We start from the raw sequence: 13,490 nt of genomic DNA on the forward strand, positions 1-13,490 counted from the left end.
CTACCATACCAGTCAACATCCTGGTAAACCTCCTCTGCACCCGTTCCAGTGCCTTCACATCCTTCCTATAGTATGGCGACCAAAACTGCACACAATACTCCAGATGTGGCCGCACCAGAGTCTTATACAACTGCAACATGACCTCAGGACTCCGGAACTCCATTCCTCTACCAATAAAAGCCAGTATGCCATATGCCTTCTTCACCGCACTATTTACCTGGGTGGCAACTTTCAAAGATTTGTGTACATGGACACCAAGATCCCTCTGCTCATCCACACTACCAAATATCCTTCCTTTGGTCGGGCAACCAGAACTGTACATGGTACTCCAAAAGTGGCCTCACCAATGTCCTGTATAACCTCAACAGGACAACCCAACTCCTGGAATCAATGGTCTGAGCAATGAAGGCGAGCGTACGAAATGCCTTCTTCCTGTGACACAAATTCCAAAGAACTGTGTATGTGATAAATATTGGCCAGGACCCCAGGGAGCACTCCCCTTCGAATGTGCAACACTAGTCAAGGAAGTCTATCAGGTATACCCTGAGAAGGCCTTGGTTTTATGTCTAATCTGAAAGATGGCACCTGCAACAGTGCTTCACCCCCTCAGTAGTGCACACTATCAACCTGGTTTATGCCTCGGTAGTGAAACTTGAGCTCTCAGCATTCTGAGACAGAGCCAAGAGTGGAATGGAAAAGTGACAGGAGGCAAACAGTTGCCATCGCGTCCTCCTGGTCCCTCCCTGCAGAGACTACAGTCAGCATTACCTTCCAATCACCAGAGTCAATGATTAATTGAACAAATCAGACATCATAGATCAGGATAAAGTACATGTTCCAACATGCCCTCATTGTGGGTAATTCCCTTCACTACACACACTGAAAATTCAACCAATCCTTTGCAATTCCTTATTTACAAACAGTTGTACACCACCTCACAGAAAGGCTGATAAAATCCACATTCATCACCCATCCACCACTCCCTCCTCCGACTCATACATAGCCCACAGGAAGATACTGAACTCACACCAGGGCTCTGCTTCCACAAATCATCCAATCAGGACCAACCAAAGTGAACTTCCTTTAAGTGGGAGCTTCGACACTGTGCTATCTAACTGTTCAACCAGAAGGTTCATCACAGCCAGGTCAAGCTCCTAGCACCACTGGGTGTCCACACATCAATATTTCTTGATCTTGTGATGGTGGGTGGAGGGGCACTGAGCTGGAGCTGATTCCTACCCAAGGGATGACTGTCTCATCACATTATCGCGAGAATATTAATCCACAGACCCAGTTACTGTTCTGGGTACCTGGGTTTGAACCCTGCCAGGGATTTCATCTATCAATTTGGTCACTTCCTCAAAGAACTCTATTAAGTTGGTAAGGCACGATCTCCCCCGCACAAAACCGTGTTGCCTATCACTGATAAACCCATTCTTTTCTAAATATAAATAGATCCTATCCCTCAGTACCTTCTCCAGCAACTTTCCCACCACCAACGTCAGGCTCACTGGTCTGTAGTTACCTAGAATATCCCTACTACCCTTCTTGTACAGGGGGACAACATGAGCAGCCTTCCAGTCCTCGGGCACCTCACCTGTATTTAAGGATGCCACAAAGATATCTGTCAGGGTCCCAGCTATTTCCTCTCTTGTGCTTGTTGGTTGGTATAGACATGGTGGGCCAAAGGGCCAGTTTCTAACCTGAATGACTCTACAAGCCTAATAAAAATCTGGAATTAAGAGTCTATCAGTGACAATGAAACTGTTGACAATTGTCAGGGAAATGCCCATTGGTTCCCTAAGCCATTTAGGGAAGAAAATCTACCAGCCTTTTTATTCTGGTCTACACATGACTTCAGACTGAAAGCATTGAGGTTGACTCTATCTAAACTGTCCCCTGGGCAATTAGGGACGGGCAATAAATGCTGGCCTATCCAGCAGTGCCAAAATCCTGTGGATTCATTTTTAAAAAACTCCTTCAGACACCAAACCCAGTTGAAACATCGATACAAGAAAGGGATTGGCACTGGATAGCCTACTCGATGGAAGGAGTGGGGGGGGGAGACAGGGATAGAGAGGAAAGGTGAGTAAGAAAGGAAGAGGAGGAGAGGAAAGAAATAAAGCCTCCCATTTCCATGTCTCAACACACATTACAGCCAACGAATGTACTTTTAAAGTATAGGAAATGGGGCGGCACGGTGGCTCAGTGGTTAGCACTGCTGCCTCACAGCACCAGGAACCCAGGTTCAATTCTGCCCTTGGGTGACAGTCCGTGTGGAGTTTGCACATTTTCCCCGTGTCGGTGTGGATTTCCTTTTGGGTTTCCTCTCCACAGTCCAAAGATTTGAAGGTTAGGGTGAATCAGCCATGGGAAATTGTCCATAGTAACCACGGATATGCAGGTTATGTGGCTTAGCCATGGGAAATGCAGAATTACAGGGACAGGGTACGGGTTGGGTTTGGTGGGATGCTCTTAGGAGGGTTGGTGCAGACTTGATGGGCCAAAAGGTCTCTTGTCATACTGTGGGGATTCTACTTTTACACGAAGTCTTACTACAACTGTATAAGAGACTGGTGAGGCTGCACCAGGAGTATTCTGCACAGATTGGATCTCCTGGCCTTAGAAGTGATAAACTTGCATTGGAAACATTTCAGAGAAGGTCTCTATCTTTAGAGGAATGTATTTGTTAGGACCATATTCACGGACGAATTGCCAGAGTCAGGTAACCTCTGATGCTTTTACTCTGGAAACACTGGCCATTAAAAAACACAAAATTGTGTTGGAAAGATGGCATCAGAAGTGCAGCTGAAATTGTGTGGATTTTTAGAGCTGGAAGAGAACTGGTTACTCTAAGAAACATGAAGGAAGAATTAGTTGCACTTTTGAGCCACTGGTTAAGTCAGAACGATTGTGATTTTTCAAGTACCTGGTGCTATACAAATGAAAGACAGTATAAGACAAAAATGGAATTTCCTCCAAACCCAATGGCAAAATGATGAGGTAGATATAGAGTTAAATAAGAAACCTGAACAAATCACATTGTTATTTGTGCTAAAGAGTGAGCCACAGGTTGCATTGAACCCTATATCTCACCGAGGAACAGTACTTATGAATACTATGTGTTCAACATCAGGGCTCAAGGGGCAATGGAGATTATTTATCAGTCTGTGAAGTCATTTACATGTCTAGCTGAACCCTGTGAACAACTGAAAGATTATTTCATTATAAATGGGATTTTCTGAGGCAGAAGAGATCCTGCTATGAGAGCACATCTACTGGGAGAGGAGACCAATGGTCTGTACAGAAGCTCTGAGGTAGTCAATCATCATCTAGAGGATGTTAATGGGTGAGATTTGCAGTGTTTCACTGACCACTAAATCACTGATTGCTGAACAGATCCTAAATAATTATAAAGATGCCAAGATGCATCTTTGTAATTACTCCACAACCACCTGATGAAGGAACAGCGCTCCAAAAGCTAGTGCTTCCAAATAAACCTGTTGGCCTATAACCTGGTGTTGTGAGATTTTTAACTTAATATATATCTTGGATTTCTTCTTGGTCAACATCACATCAATGTAGATGAAAGCATGAGACTAACTCAGCATCTACCAAGGAGAGTTCTAGCTGCCCCCACATCCAGCCCGAAGACAACCGAGGAGCTGGAAAATAAGGGAATGATCAAGAATATATCAATCTTACAGAATGGATTAGCAGCATGGGAGCAGTGCAATAATCTGGAAAGCTAAGAGTATGCATCGACCCATAGGATCCGAATAAAATCTTGAAGACACTTCAAGCCAACCATTGAAGAAACTTTGCCACAATTTGCCAAGACTCTTGTTTATTGTCTCCTTTACAAATGATGGTCACTGGGAAGCAAAGCTGGATGAAATCAATAATTTTCTAACCTCATTCTGGATACCATTCAAGAGATCCTGAGGGGCCATTTGGCATTCCCACTGCTCCATAAGAACATTAGTACAGACAGCACAGGATAGTCAGTGATCTTCCTGGACTAGAGGCTATCCTGTTTGGTCTGTTAATCTATGGATTTGGAGACATGATGGAAGAAGCCATCTCAGAACTTGATCTGCAAGAGAGAACTCACCAGATAAACCTGAAGCTGAACAAGAAAGGGTTTTAATTGAAGATTTTCAAAGTTAAGTGCACGGGTCATGTGTGAACAGTGATAGGACTTTACCCAGAACCCAGCAAAGTGTGAACTGTGACTGAGCTGCAGCAACAGGCAGATGTGAAAAAAGTGAAATAATTTGTTAGATTTATGAGCTACCTAGTAAACGCCTTGACTAATTTGACTTCAGAACCATTGCACAAGCTCACTGCTAAGGATGTGCAGTGGTATTGGAGTATCAAACATGAAACATCTTTCACTAAAACCAACAGGCATCAACAGCTCGACAACGTTCCAGATATCAACAACTCGAGAGAGACAAAACAGAACCTGCTGGAAAAGCTCAGCATCTGTGGAGAAAAATCAGATTTAATGTTTTGGGTCCAGTGACCTTTCCTCAGACCAGTATCTGCAATTATTTTGGTTTTTAACTCAACAGGGACATTAAATCTGAAAGACAAGGGTCTTACTCTGATCAAAGAGTCCCTACAGAAACAGAGAAGGAACATCAGTCCAGGAATGATCAGCTCATGGAGAAACTGCTGTCAGAAACTTGCATATGGGTCAGTAAAAAACTTCAACATTTTAAAGATTATGGATTATGTACATGTAGAGACTGACAAAAGTGGAACTGACAATGACGAGAACGAGGGTAGGTCCGATCAAGGACAGTAGTGGATCTAGGTTAGAAGTTCGGCACAACATCGTGGGCCAAAGGGCCTGTTCTGTGCTGTATTGTTCTATGTTCTATGTTCTATGGAACTGATGAGAATGAGCATATAGTTCATGTTCATGTGTGGTAATTTTATTTGCAAACCATACATAGTTAATAGTTTTATGGAAAGGGAAATGTTTAGGGCAATCCAATTTTAAGGACACTGTACACTTGTGACTTGCCATAGTCATGTGACCTCTGCACAAGTAACTTGCACTTTTGAAGCAGTAGCCATTGAAACACACTCGGCTGGTTCCTGACATGAAGGAGGAAAGGGTGTGGAGTTTGAGCCTGTACCCATTAGAGTTTAGAAGAATGAGGGGGGTGAGACCGGTAAGATCCTGAGGGGATTTGATAGGGTGTGGTGTGAGAGTGTGGGACAGACTAGAAGTAGATAGACATTTTGAAAATAAATAGTGTTCCAATTCAGATGGAGATAAAGATGAACATATTCACCCAGAGGGTCACTTACCATTGGTATTCCAAGGTAGGTAGGTGTGCGCGTGTGTCTGTGTGTATCTACGTGTCTGTGTGACCGAAAGGTGCAGCCAAATGATCGCACAGGTAATATAACAAAAAGAAGTTTGGGTTTTGTCTCCTCTCTTCGGCCTGACGATTCAGGATTACATTAGCCAGGTCACCTGCACTGACTCCCCTGTCCCTTTTCAAAACAATGGCAATGGGAACTTCTATATTCTCCCGAAGGGACAGAAGGAACATTGGTTTAACCTCTCCTTCAAAGACTGGCATCTCTAACAGTGTAGCTATCCCTCAGTACTGCACAGCCAAGGCTTTAGTGCTCAATCCCTGGAGTATAGGGGATCAAACTCATCTTCCCCTTGCCTCACCGCTGAAGAACGCTGCCCACTGGAGGTGGAGGGTGACGGAGATAAAGGGAACGGGGGGAGAGGGACGGTGAGAGAGGAGGAGAGGTGGGAAATATAGTGCGGGAGGGAGGTATAGAAAGAAATCAAAGGAGAAAGGTAAGGAGGAAAAGGGAGGTGGAGGGAGAGAGAGTGATGGAGATGGAGATGAAGAGAGAGAGGGAAGGGACAGGAGGAGGAATCAGAGGTAGCAGGAAAATGACAATTAATGTTGAGGGTGAAATGATAAGCACAGATGAGGAATTGTGGAGTTAGGCTGAACTAACTCCAGGAAATCCGGAGTCGAATCAGAAGGAGCTGGAGTCAGTGGATCTGGAGACGGCTGAGATTGTGGAGATGGAACCTGCTGGAATGTCGATATTGAAGCCCAGTTCATGATGGCCCTCCGCGTGAGCTAGAAGGGTGTCAGCCTGGGCCTCTGGTAATGGAGGGGCTCAGGGTTCGTACAGTCAGTGTACACGTGAACATTCAATTACCGACAATGACCAGGAAAGACTTCCCTTACGGTCTTCCAGCTACACAAAAGGACCTTTAACATCCACCCAAGCAGGACTTAGGCTTAACTTTGAATATAAAAGACGGGAGTTTGAAGCATGGTCTTTGCTCCCCAAGTGTCAGCCTTGATTAGAAACGGAATAATCAACAGGACGATTGAGGTTACTCCCTCCCAGTTTCTCACCCTGCTTTTTGCCGATGATCTTTGTATTTTGAACTCTGAGTGCCCTGCTATAAACCCTTTGTATCTGTAGCTAGGCAACTAACTGAGGACATTTATACATTTGCTGATCATTTTCACACACAGTCTTTCGCCTGGCACTGGTCTGTCACTCACCAGCGGAACTGGCAAATAGTAAACCCCTTCAGGATTTTCATTGAGTATGTTCAACCAGGCAGCAACCTTGTAAGAATGCATTCAGTTTGGACGTATTTCTGCAAACTGAAGGGCTGATATTTCCATATGCAAGGGGCTGTCAGATTGCATAGCTCGCTTCCCAGTGTTAGGCAACACAAATGATGAGCTGTAACTGTGGCCACTGACTGTCTGAGATTTTCACAGTGACAAGGGATTGTGACATTGAACCTGTTGGAGGGGCAATACACCTGTTGGATGTGTGCTCAACAATGAGGGAATGCCATTACAATGACTAGAGCTAATGAGCTTCCTACTCTACAGTACCCAATGGAAGTCGAGAGTGTGGTGCTGGAAAAGCACAGCAGGTCAGGCAGCATCTGAGGAGCACTGGAATACCCAATGGAGCCCAGGTGTAGGAGGTGATGGGAAGGTGTGGGGATAGGTTACACAAAGCTTCCCTCTAATGTGACCTATCACAATCTCAAATCAGGACCACAGAGACACAAATTCTTCCTCCAGGCATCAGGTGGCTAGGATTTGGTGGTGGAGGAGGTCCAGGACCTGCATGTCCTTGGCCGAGTGGGAGGGGGAGTTGAAGTGTTCAGCCACAGGGCAGTGGGATTGGTTAGTGCGGGTGTTCCACAGATATTCTCTGAAACATTTGTCGAGTTGGCGTCCTGTCTCCCCAGTGTAGAGGAGACCATATCGAGAGCAATGGACACAGGAGAATGTATGTGGAGGGGCAGGAAAACCTATCGCCATCATCCCCCACCCTGACCTACCTATCGCATTCCCAGCTATCACCTCCAGAGTTCCATCCCCCTCCCATTTATCTCTCAGCCCCTTGAGCTCTCCCACATTCCTGATGAAGAGCTTATGTTCGAAACATCAACTCTCCTGCTCCTCAGATGCTGCCTGACCTGCTGCGCTTTTCCAGCACCACACTCTCGACTCTGATCTCTAGCATCTGCAGTCCTCACTTTCTCCTGTCCTCTATATCAGTTATAATGTTGATTTTTGTATCTATATTTTTTAAACGTGGGTTTTTGTACCTAAGATGGTGCCAGTGAGTGGTGACTTTGTTCACTTTGCAATGTACTCCTGTGCTTAAGTACTCACGACAATAAATCTAATGCTAATTCTATTAAATACTATATACTAAACCGATTCTGTTCATGGGGATTGAAATTTTCTTCAGTTGAAGACTTTGTGCGGATATCCTTCCTTACACGATATTCACAGTTTAGACAAACACAAATCAGAAGGATTGGTGGCTGTGAATTCATCAAAGGCATCTCAAATAGTTCTGGTGACTTTAACCACAGCACACACTGGCCAAGGAGTGGGTATCATCAGAGATACCAGGCTCCATGTGGGAGCTGGAGTCAATGTTGGATATGAAACAAGCCTACCTGAATGAGCAGATCATCTGTTTTTTGTTGTGATGTTGACTGAGGGAGAGATACTGGACACGACACAGGGGAGAACCTCTCTCACTTCTTTCACATAGCAGCCATTGATCTTTCTCATCCACCTGAGAGAAGACACGAGGGCCTTGGCTTAACACCTTACCTCTGACCTTCTACCCCCCTTGTACTGCACAGAGTTGTCACCCTAGATGTCATGCTCAGCTCTGTGCACTGACTCAGAAATGACATTGCAGCTCCATGAACCCTGTATTCGAATATGACCCATTGGCCAGACTCAGAATTTCAGAAACGATGTCCCGTTTAAAAGCTGAGATTGCTATTTCTAATTGGGCAAGAATATTAAAGGTTTTGAATGCCAATTGGGAAGTAAAATGAATATGCTTACCATAACTATAACCAATACCAATATCTCTATTAGCACATCCTCTTTTACTTAAAACAGAATTCAGGGCTTTCTTATAACTCTATGACTCCAAGTGTCATACTGGACTTGAAATGTTAACTCTGATTTCTCTGCACAGATGCTGCCAGATCTGCTGGGTTTCTCCAGCAACTTCTGGGTTTTATTTTATGATTTAAAAGAGTTCAATTGCAATAACAAAGCACAGAGAGCAGAGATGAATGCGGAGTAGAGGAGATTAACAGGCACATTCTAATCGAGCTGTTTAAGACGATTAAAGAGGTTGATACATTCAATAGAAAGAATGTATTTCTGGTGGTGAGGTTGGGGGAGGTGTGTTCTTGGGGATAGCCCGCAGAACAAGGGACAAATTTGAGCTGGGCAATGCATGGATGATGTCAGGAAACCATCTCCTCATTCATTAATTGTAACTAAATAGGGTGCAAATCCATGCTTTTAGTGAGAACTTTAATTCAGTCAGCCATTCAACTCACCCCCTAATGATTACAGCACCTCATATTTATACAGCTAGTTTACACTCAACTAACCCTTCATTAATATCTCCATGAAAAGGACTCTGACAAAGGGTCACTGGACTCCATAAAATCATAAGATTAGGAACAGAATTAGACCATTTGGCCCATTGAATATGCCCTGCTGTTCAATCATGGCTGATATGTTTCTCCCTGTAACCCTTGATTCCCTTAATAGGCAAGAAGCTGTCTATCTCTGTCTTAATGACACTCAATGACTTGGCCTCCACAGTCCTCAACGGTAATGAGTTCCAGACATTCCCCACCCTCCAGCTAAAGAAATTCCTCCTCATCTCAGTTCCAAAAGGTCACCCCTTTACTCTAAAGCTGTGCACTCAGATCCTAGTCTCTCCTATGAGTTGGTAACATCTTCTCCACGTCCACTCAACACAGGCCTCTCAGTATTCTGTAACTTGCAATCAGATCCCCCTCCTCATCCCTCTAAACTCCATCAAGTACAGTTTTGAGACATCAAGTCTGTTTCTCTCTGCCAGACTTGCAGAGTTTCTCCAGCAATTTCTGTTTTGTTGTGTTTCAGATCTTTAATCCACATCTCTTTTTGTCACTTTAATATATCCAACGTCTGTTCCCTCAGCCCATTAGGTCTCAGACAAAGGGATCTTGAGGCACTGTGGGAATGTTCCTACCTCAAGACCAGGAGGCCATGGTTTGAAATCTGTCTGCTCCAGAACAGTTTCTTAACATCTCAGAACGGGTTAAATAGAAAATATCAAGGTCTCAGTCCATAGAAGAAAATTACGCTGTCTCCCTAGGGAACACTGTGGATGCTTAAAAATGTGTTGCTGGAAAATCGACATTTCGGGCATAAGCCCTTCTTCAGGAAAGGATGCTGTGGATGCTGTCAGGTGAAAACTTTGAAAGCTGATATGTATTGGGCAAGGACATGATGGTTATTGGATGAATAACCTGAATAATAAGTGGGTGAATGGAATGAATATCCCTATCATAACCAATTTATATAACTGCATGATCATATTGAATCAGAGAACAGATTGGAAGAGCCAATGACTCAACGCAACAGCTGAGATTCTGTGGCTATGGATATGGTTTAGTGCATTCAGTGACTGACTTTCTGAAATACAGAAAGGGAGACTTACCGAACAGCACCAGGGCTAGTAAGCGTGTCATTCTGAGTGGTCACAGCCAATTCTGCTTTCCACAAGGCACAACTGCAATGAACAAAAGCAAACCATTACATAGAATCAAACAGAATAACCCACACTAAAGCAAACAAGACAATCTTCAGAAACATTTCAAATCATAGGGGTGAATTAACAAACCATTTAGCGTTTCACCTGGCTCTATTACTGAGCGTCAAACCCCTGCCTTTTCCCCATGTGCTGGCACGTCATAATTATCCACAATACACCATCCTGAGAATGTCTCTGACAGGGTGAGATGAAGCAGAGGGTGGAAAGGGGCTCATGTGGAGCAGAAACGCCAGCATGGTCCAAGGGCCGAATGGTCTGTTTCAGTGCTGTACGTTCTATCCAATTCAATTCAAGTGAAAGCACAAGCTGGGGAGTAATTTCAATTTTGACGAAAATTCGATGGAAGTTATAACCAGGAGAGTTGTGAAGCAAGTTTCTGAATCATTATCACACACTTTAAAATATTGACCATCATTAAAATTGGTTAAATCATTATCATGCAAGGGAAGGCAGTGGGATAATTAACCAGGAGGCCCAGAGATCGGGAAATAATACTGAAAGATAAACATTGGAATTTACTATGGAAAAAGCATCTCAGCTCAAACGTGAAGGATGTCAGAGAGAAAATAGCAGAGATATCTTTAACACGTCCAGGTATGAGATGTACTGGAGGGGGAGGGTCATCTATGTAAGCCTTTTGTTAGAAGGAGGTCCAGAATGATCCCAACGATGAAACCCCTGGTCATGGGAGGAGTGGTTGAGGACTCTGGGTCTGTACTCGATAGAGTTTTGAAGGATGAGGGGGTGATCTGATTGTAACTTACAGAATACTGAGAGGCCTGGATAGAGTGAACATGGAGAAGATGTTCCCAGCTGTAAGACCCAAAGGCACAGCCTCAGGGTGAAGGGATGATCCTTCAGGACTGAGATGAAGAGGAATTTCTTCAGCCAGAGGGTGGGGAATCTGTGGAACTCATTGCTGCAGAGGGCAGTGGAGGCCAAGCCATTGTTTAAGACATAGATAGATATGTTCTTGATTAGTAAGGGGGTCAAGGGTCATGGGGAGAAGGCAGGAGAATGGGGTTGAGGAACATATCAGCCATGAGCATATAGTGAAGCAGATTTGATGGGCTGAATGGCCTAAGTCTGCTCCTGTATCGATGGTTTTATGATAGTCTCAGTAAAATACTGAAGGGTTCACTGTCAGGGGTTCCACATTTGGATGCGATGAGAAACCTAAGGCTTCCCTTCCATCTCAGGCAAATGGAAAAGACGCCCAGGCCATTACTTCAATGGAGAGCCCAGATCTTCCCAGGTATACTGATAAATAACTAACCCACAACAAATACCCCCAACAAAAACTGAATTAAAAAAGAGAATATAGAGTAGTACAGCACAGTACAGTCCCTTCAGCCATCGATGTTGTTCCAAACTTTTATCCAACTCTAAGATCAGACTAACCTACGTCCCCTTCATTGCACTATCATCCATGTGCCTATCCAAGAGTCTCTTAAATATCCCTCTACTCCCACCACTGGCAGTGCATTCCATGCACCCCCCTCCCCACACTCTGTGTAAAGAACCTACCTCGTGCATTCCATGCACCCCCCTCCCCACACACTCTGTAAAGAACCTACCTCTAACATCTCCCCTAAACCTTCCTCCAATCACCCTAAAATTATGCCCCTTGTCACAGCCATTTCTGCCCTGGGAAAAAGTCTCTAGCTATTCACTGTATCTATGCCTTTCACCATCTTGTACACCTCTCATCCTTCTTCGTTCCAATGAGAAAAGCCCTAACTCCCTCAATCTTTCTTCAGAAGACATACCCTCCAGTCCAGGCAGCATCCTGGGAAATCTCTCCACCTTCTTTAAAGCTTCCACATCCTTCGTATAATGAGGCACCCAGAACTGAACACAATATTCCAAGTGTGGTCTAACCAGGGCTTTATAGGATACCTGACCATTACCCCATTGGTGTCTGTAGGCGCTTGCTGCATGGAAATTGACTGCTGTGTTTTCTTAATGTCTACCCTTCAGAAACAGTGATTGTCATCACAAAGTGTTTTACAACCAGAGAGGTATTGACAGGTTACGTAAGTGGGCAAAATGTTGGCAAATGCAGTACAATGTGGAAAAATGTGAAGTTGTTCGGTTTGGAAGGGAGAATAAAGGACAGAGTATATTTTAAATGGAGAAAAACTGCAGGAAGCTGCAACACAAAGGGACTTGGGGGAACTTGTAAATGAAACACAAAGCTAGCACACGGGGCAGCAGGTAATCAGGAATGGTCATGGAATGTTGACTCTTATTTCAATGGGGTTGGAGTACAAGTATTATATAGCAACTATACAAGGTACTGGGGAGAGCACACCTGGACTCCAAAGATCAGTTTTAGTCCCCTTGTTAAAAGCAGAGATATCATTTCACTGGAGGCAGTTCTGAGAAGGTTCACTAGGAAGACCCCTGGTATGCAGGGATTGTCTTATGAGCACAGGTTTAAACAAACTGGGACTCTACTCACTGGAATTTGGAAGAATGGGAGGTGATCTCATTGAAACACATATGATTCTTAAATGGATTGACAGGGTCAATGCTGAGAGGATGGTTCCCTTCATGGGAGGGTCTGGGACCAGAGGGTACAGTCTCAGAATAAAGGGGCACCAGTTTCAGACTGAGATGGGGAGGAATGTCTTCTCTCAGAGAGAAGAGTGTCTTTGGAACTCCTTCCCACAGAGAGCTGTGGGGGCAGGGTCCTTGTAGATAAAAAGTAAGCGTGGGACTCTCAGAGAATGCAACTGGGGAATTCATAATGGAGCACAAGGGAAATGGCGATAACTTAAACAAACATTTTCCATCAGGCTTCATGGTGGAGGACAATATGAACATCCCAACAATAAGCAAGGTGCTAATGGGAGGCGAGATATTACAGCAGTGTCTATCACAGGGGACAATCTCTTTGACAAACTAACGGGGCTAAAGGCAGACAAATCTCCAGGGTCTGTGGACCTGCACTCAAGGGTTTGAAAGGCAGTAGCTGCAGAGATAGTGAAAGCATTGGTGAGGTTTTTAGGACAGGAGGAATGAGATAGCGCCCTGCTCACCACTAACAGCACCACTACCATTATCATCACCATCTCCACCATCATCATCACCACCACCAACACCTTCATCACCATCTCCACCACCATCTTCACCACCTCCACCATCATCATGATCGCCGTCACCACCATCATCCCCATTAAAATCATCACCATCTCCATCATCATCACCACCTTCACCATCGCTAGCACCATCACCATCCCCAAGATCATCCCCACCATCACCATCCCCACTACCATGTCCACTATCATCACAATCGCCAC

At 44.5% G+C, this 13,490-nt stretch overlaps 1 protein-coding gene across 1 annotated transcript in view; it reads right to left on the reverse strand.

Annotated features, from left to right (window-relative positions):
- The window catches only part of LOC122559231 (laminin subunit beta-2-like), a 166,522-nt gene that overhangs the window by 149,445 nt on the left and 3,587 nt on the right, over positions 1-13,490 (reverse strand). The window contains exon 2 of the mRNA XM_043708611.1: positions 10,072-10,143. Coding sequence (XP_043564546.1) covers positions 10,072-10,102 — 31 coding nt within the window. The 5' untranslated portion in view covers positions 10,103-10,143. The remainder of the gene's footprint in view (positions 1-10,071; positions 10,144-13,490) is intronic.

Source organism: Chiloscyllium plagiosum, chromosome 18 (assembly GCF_004010195.1).
Source record: "Chiloscyllium plagiosum isolate BGI_BamShark_2017 chromosome 18, ASM401019v2, whole genome shotgun sequence".
Taxonomy (NCBI): domain Eukaryota; kingdom Metazoa; phylum Chordata; class Chondrichthyes; order Orectolobiformes; family Hemiscylliidae; genus Chiloscyllium; species Chiloscyllium plagiosum.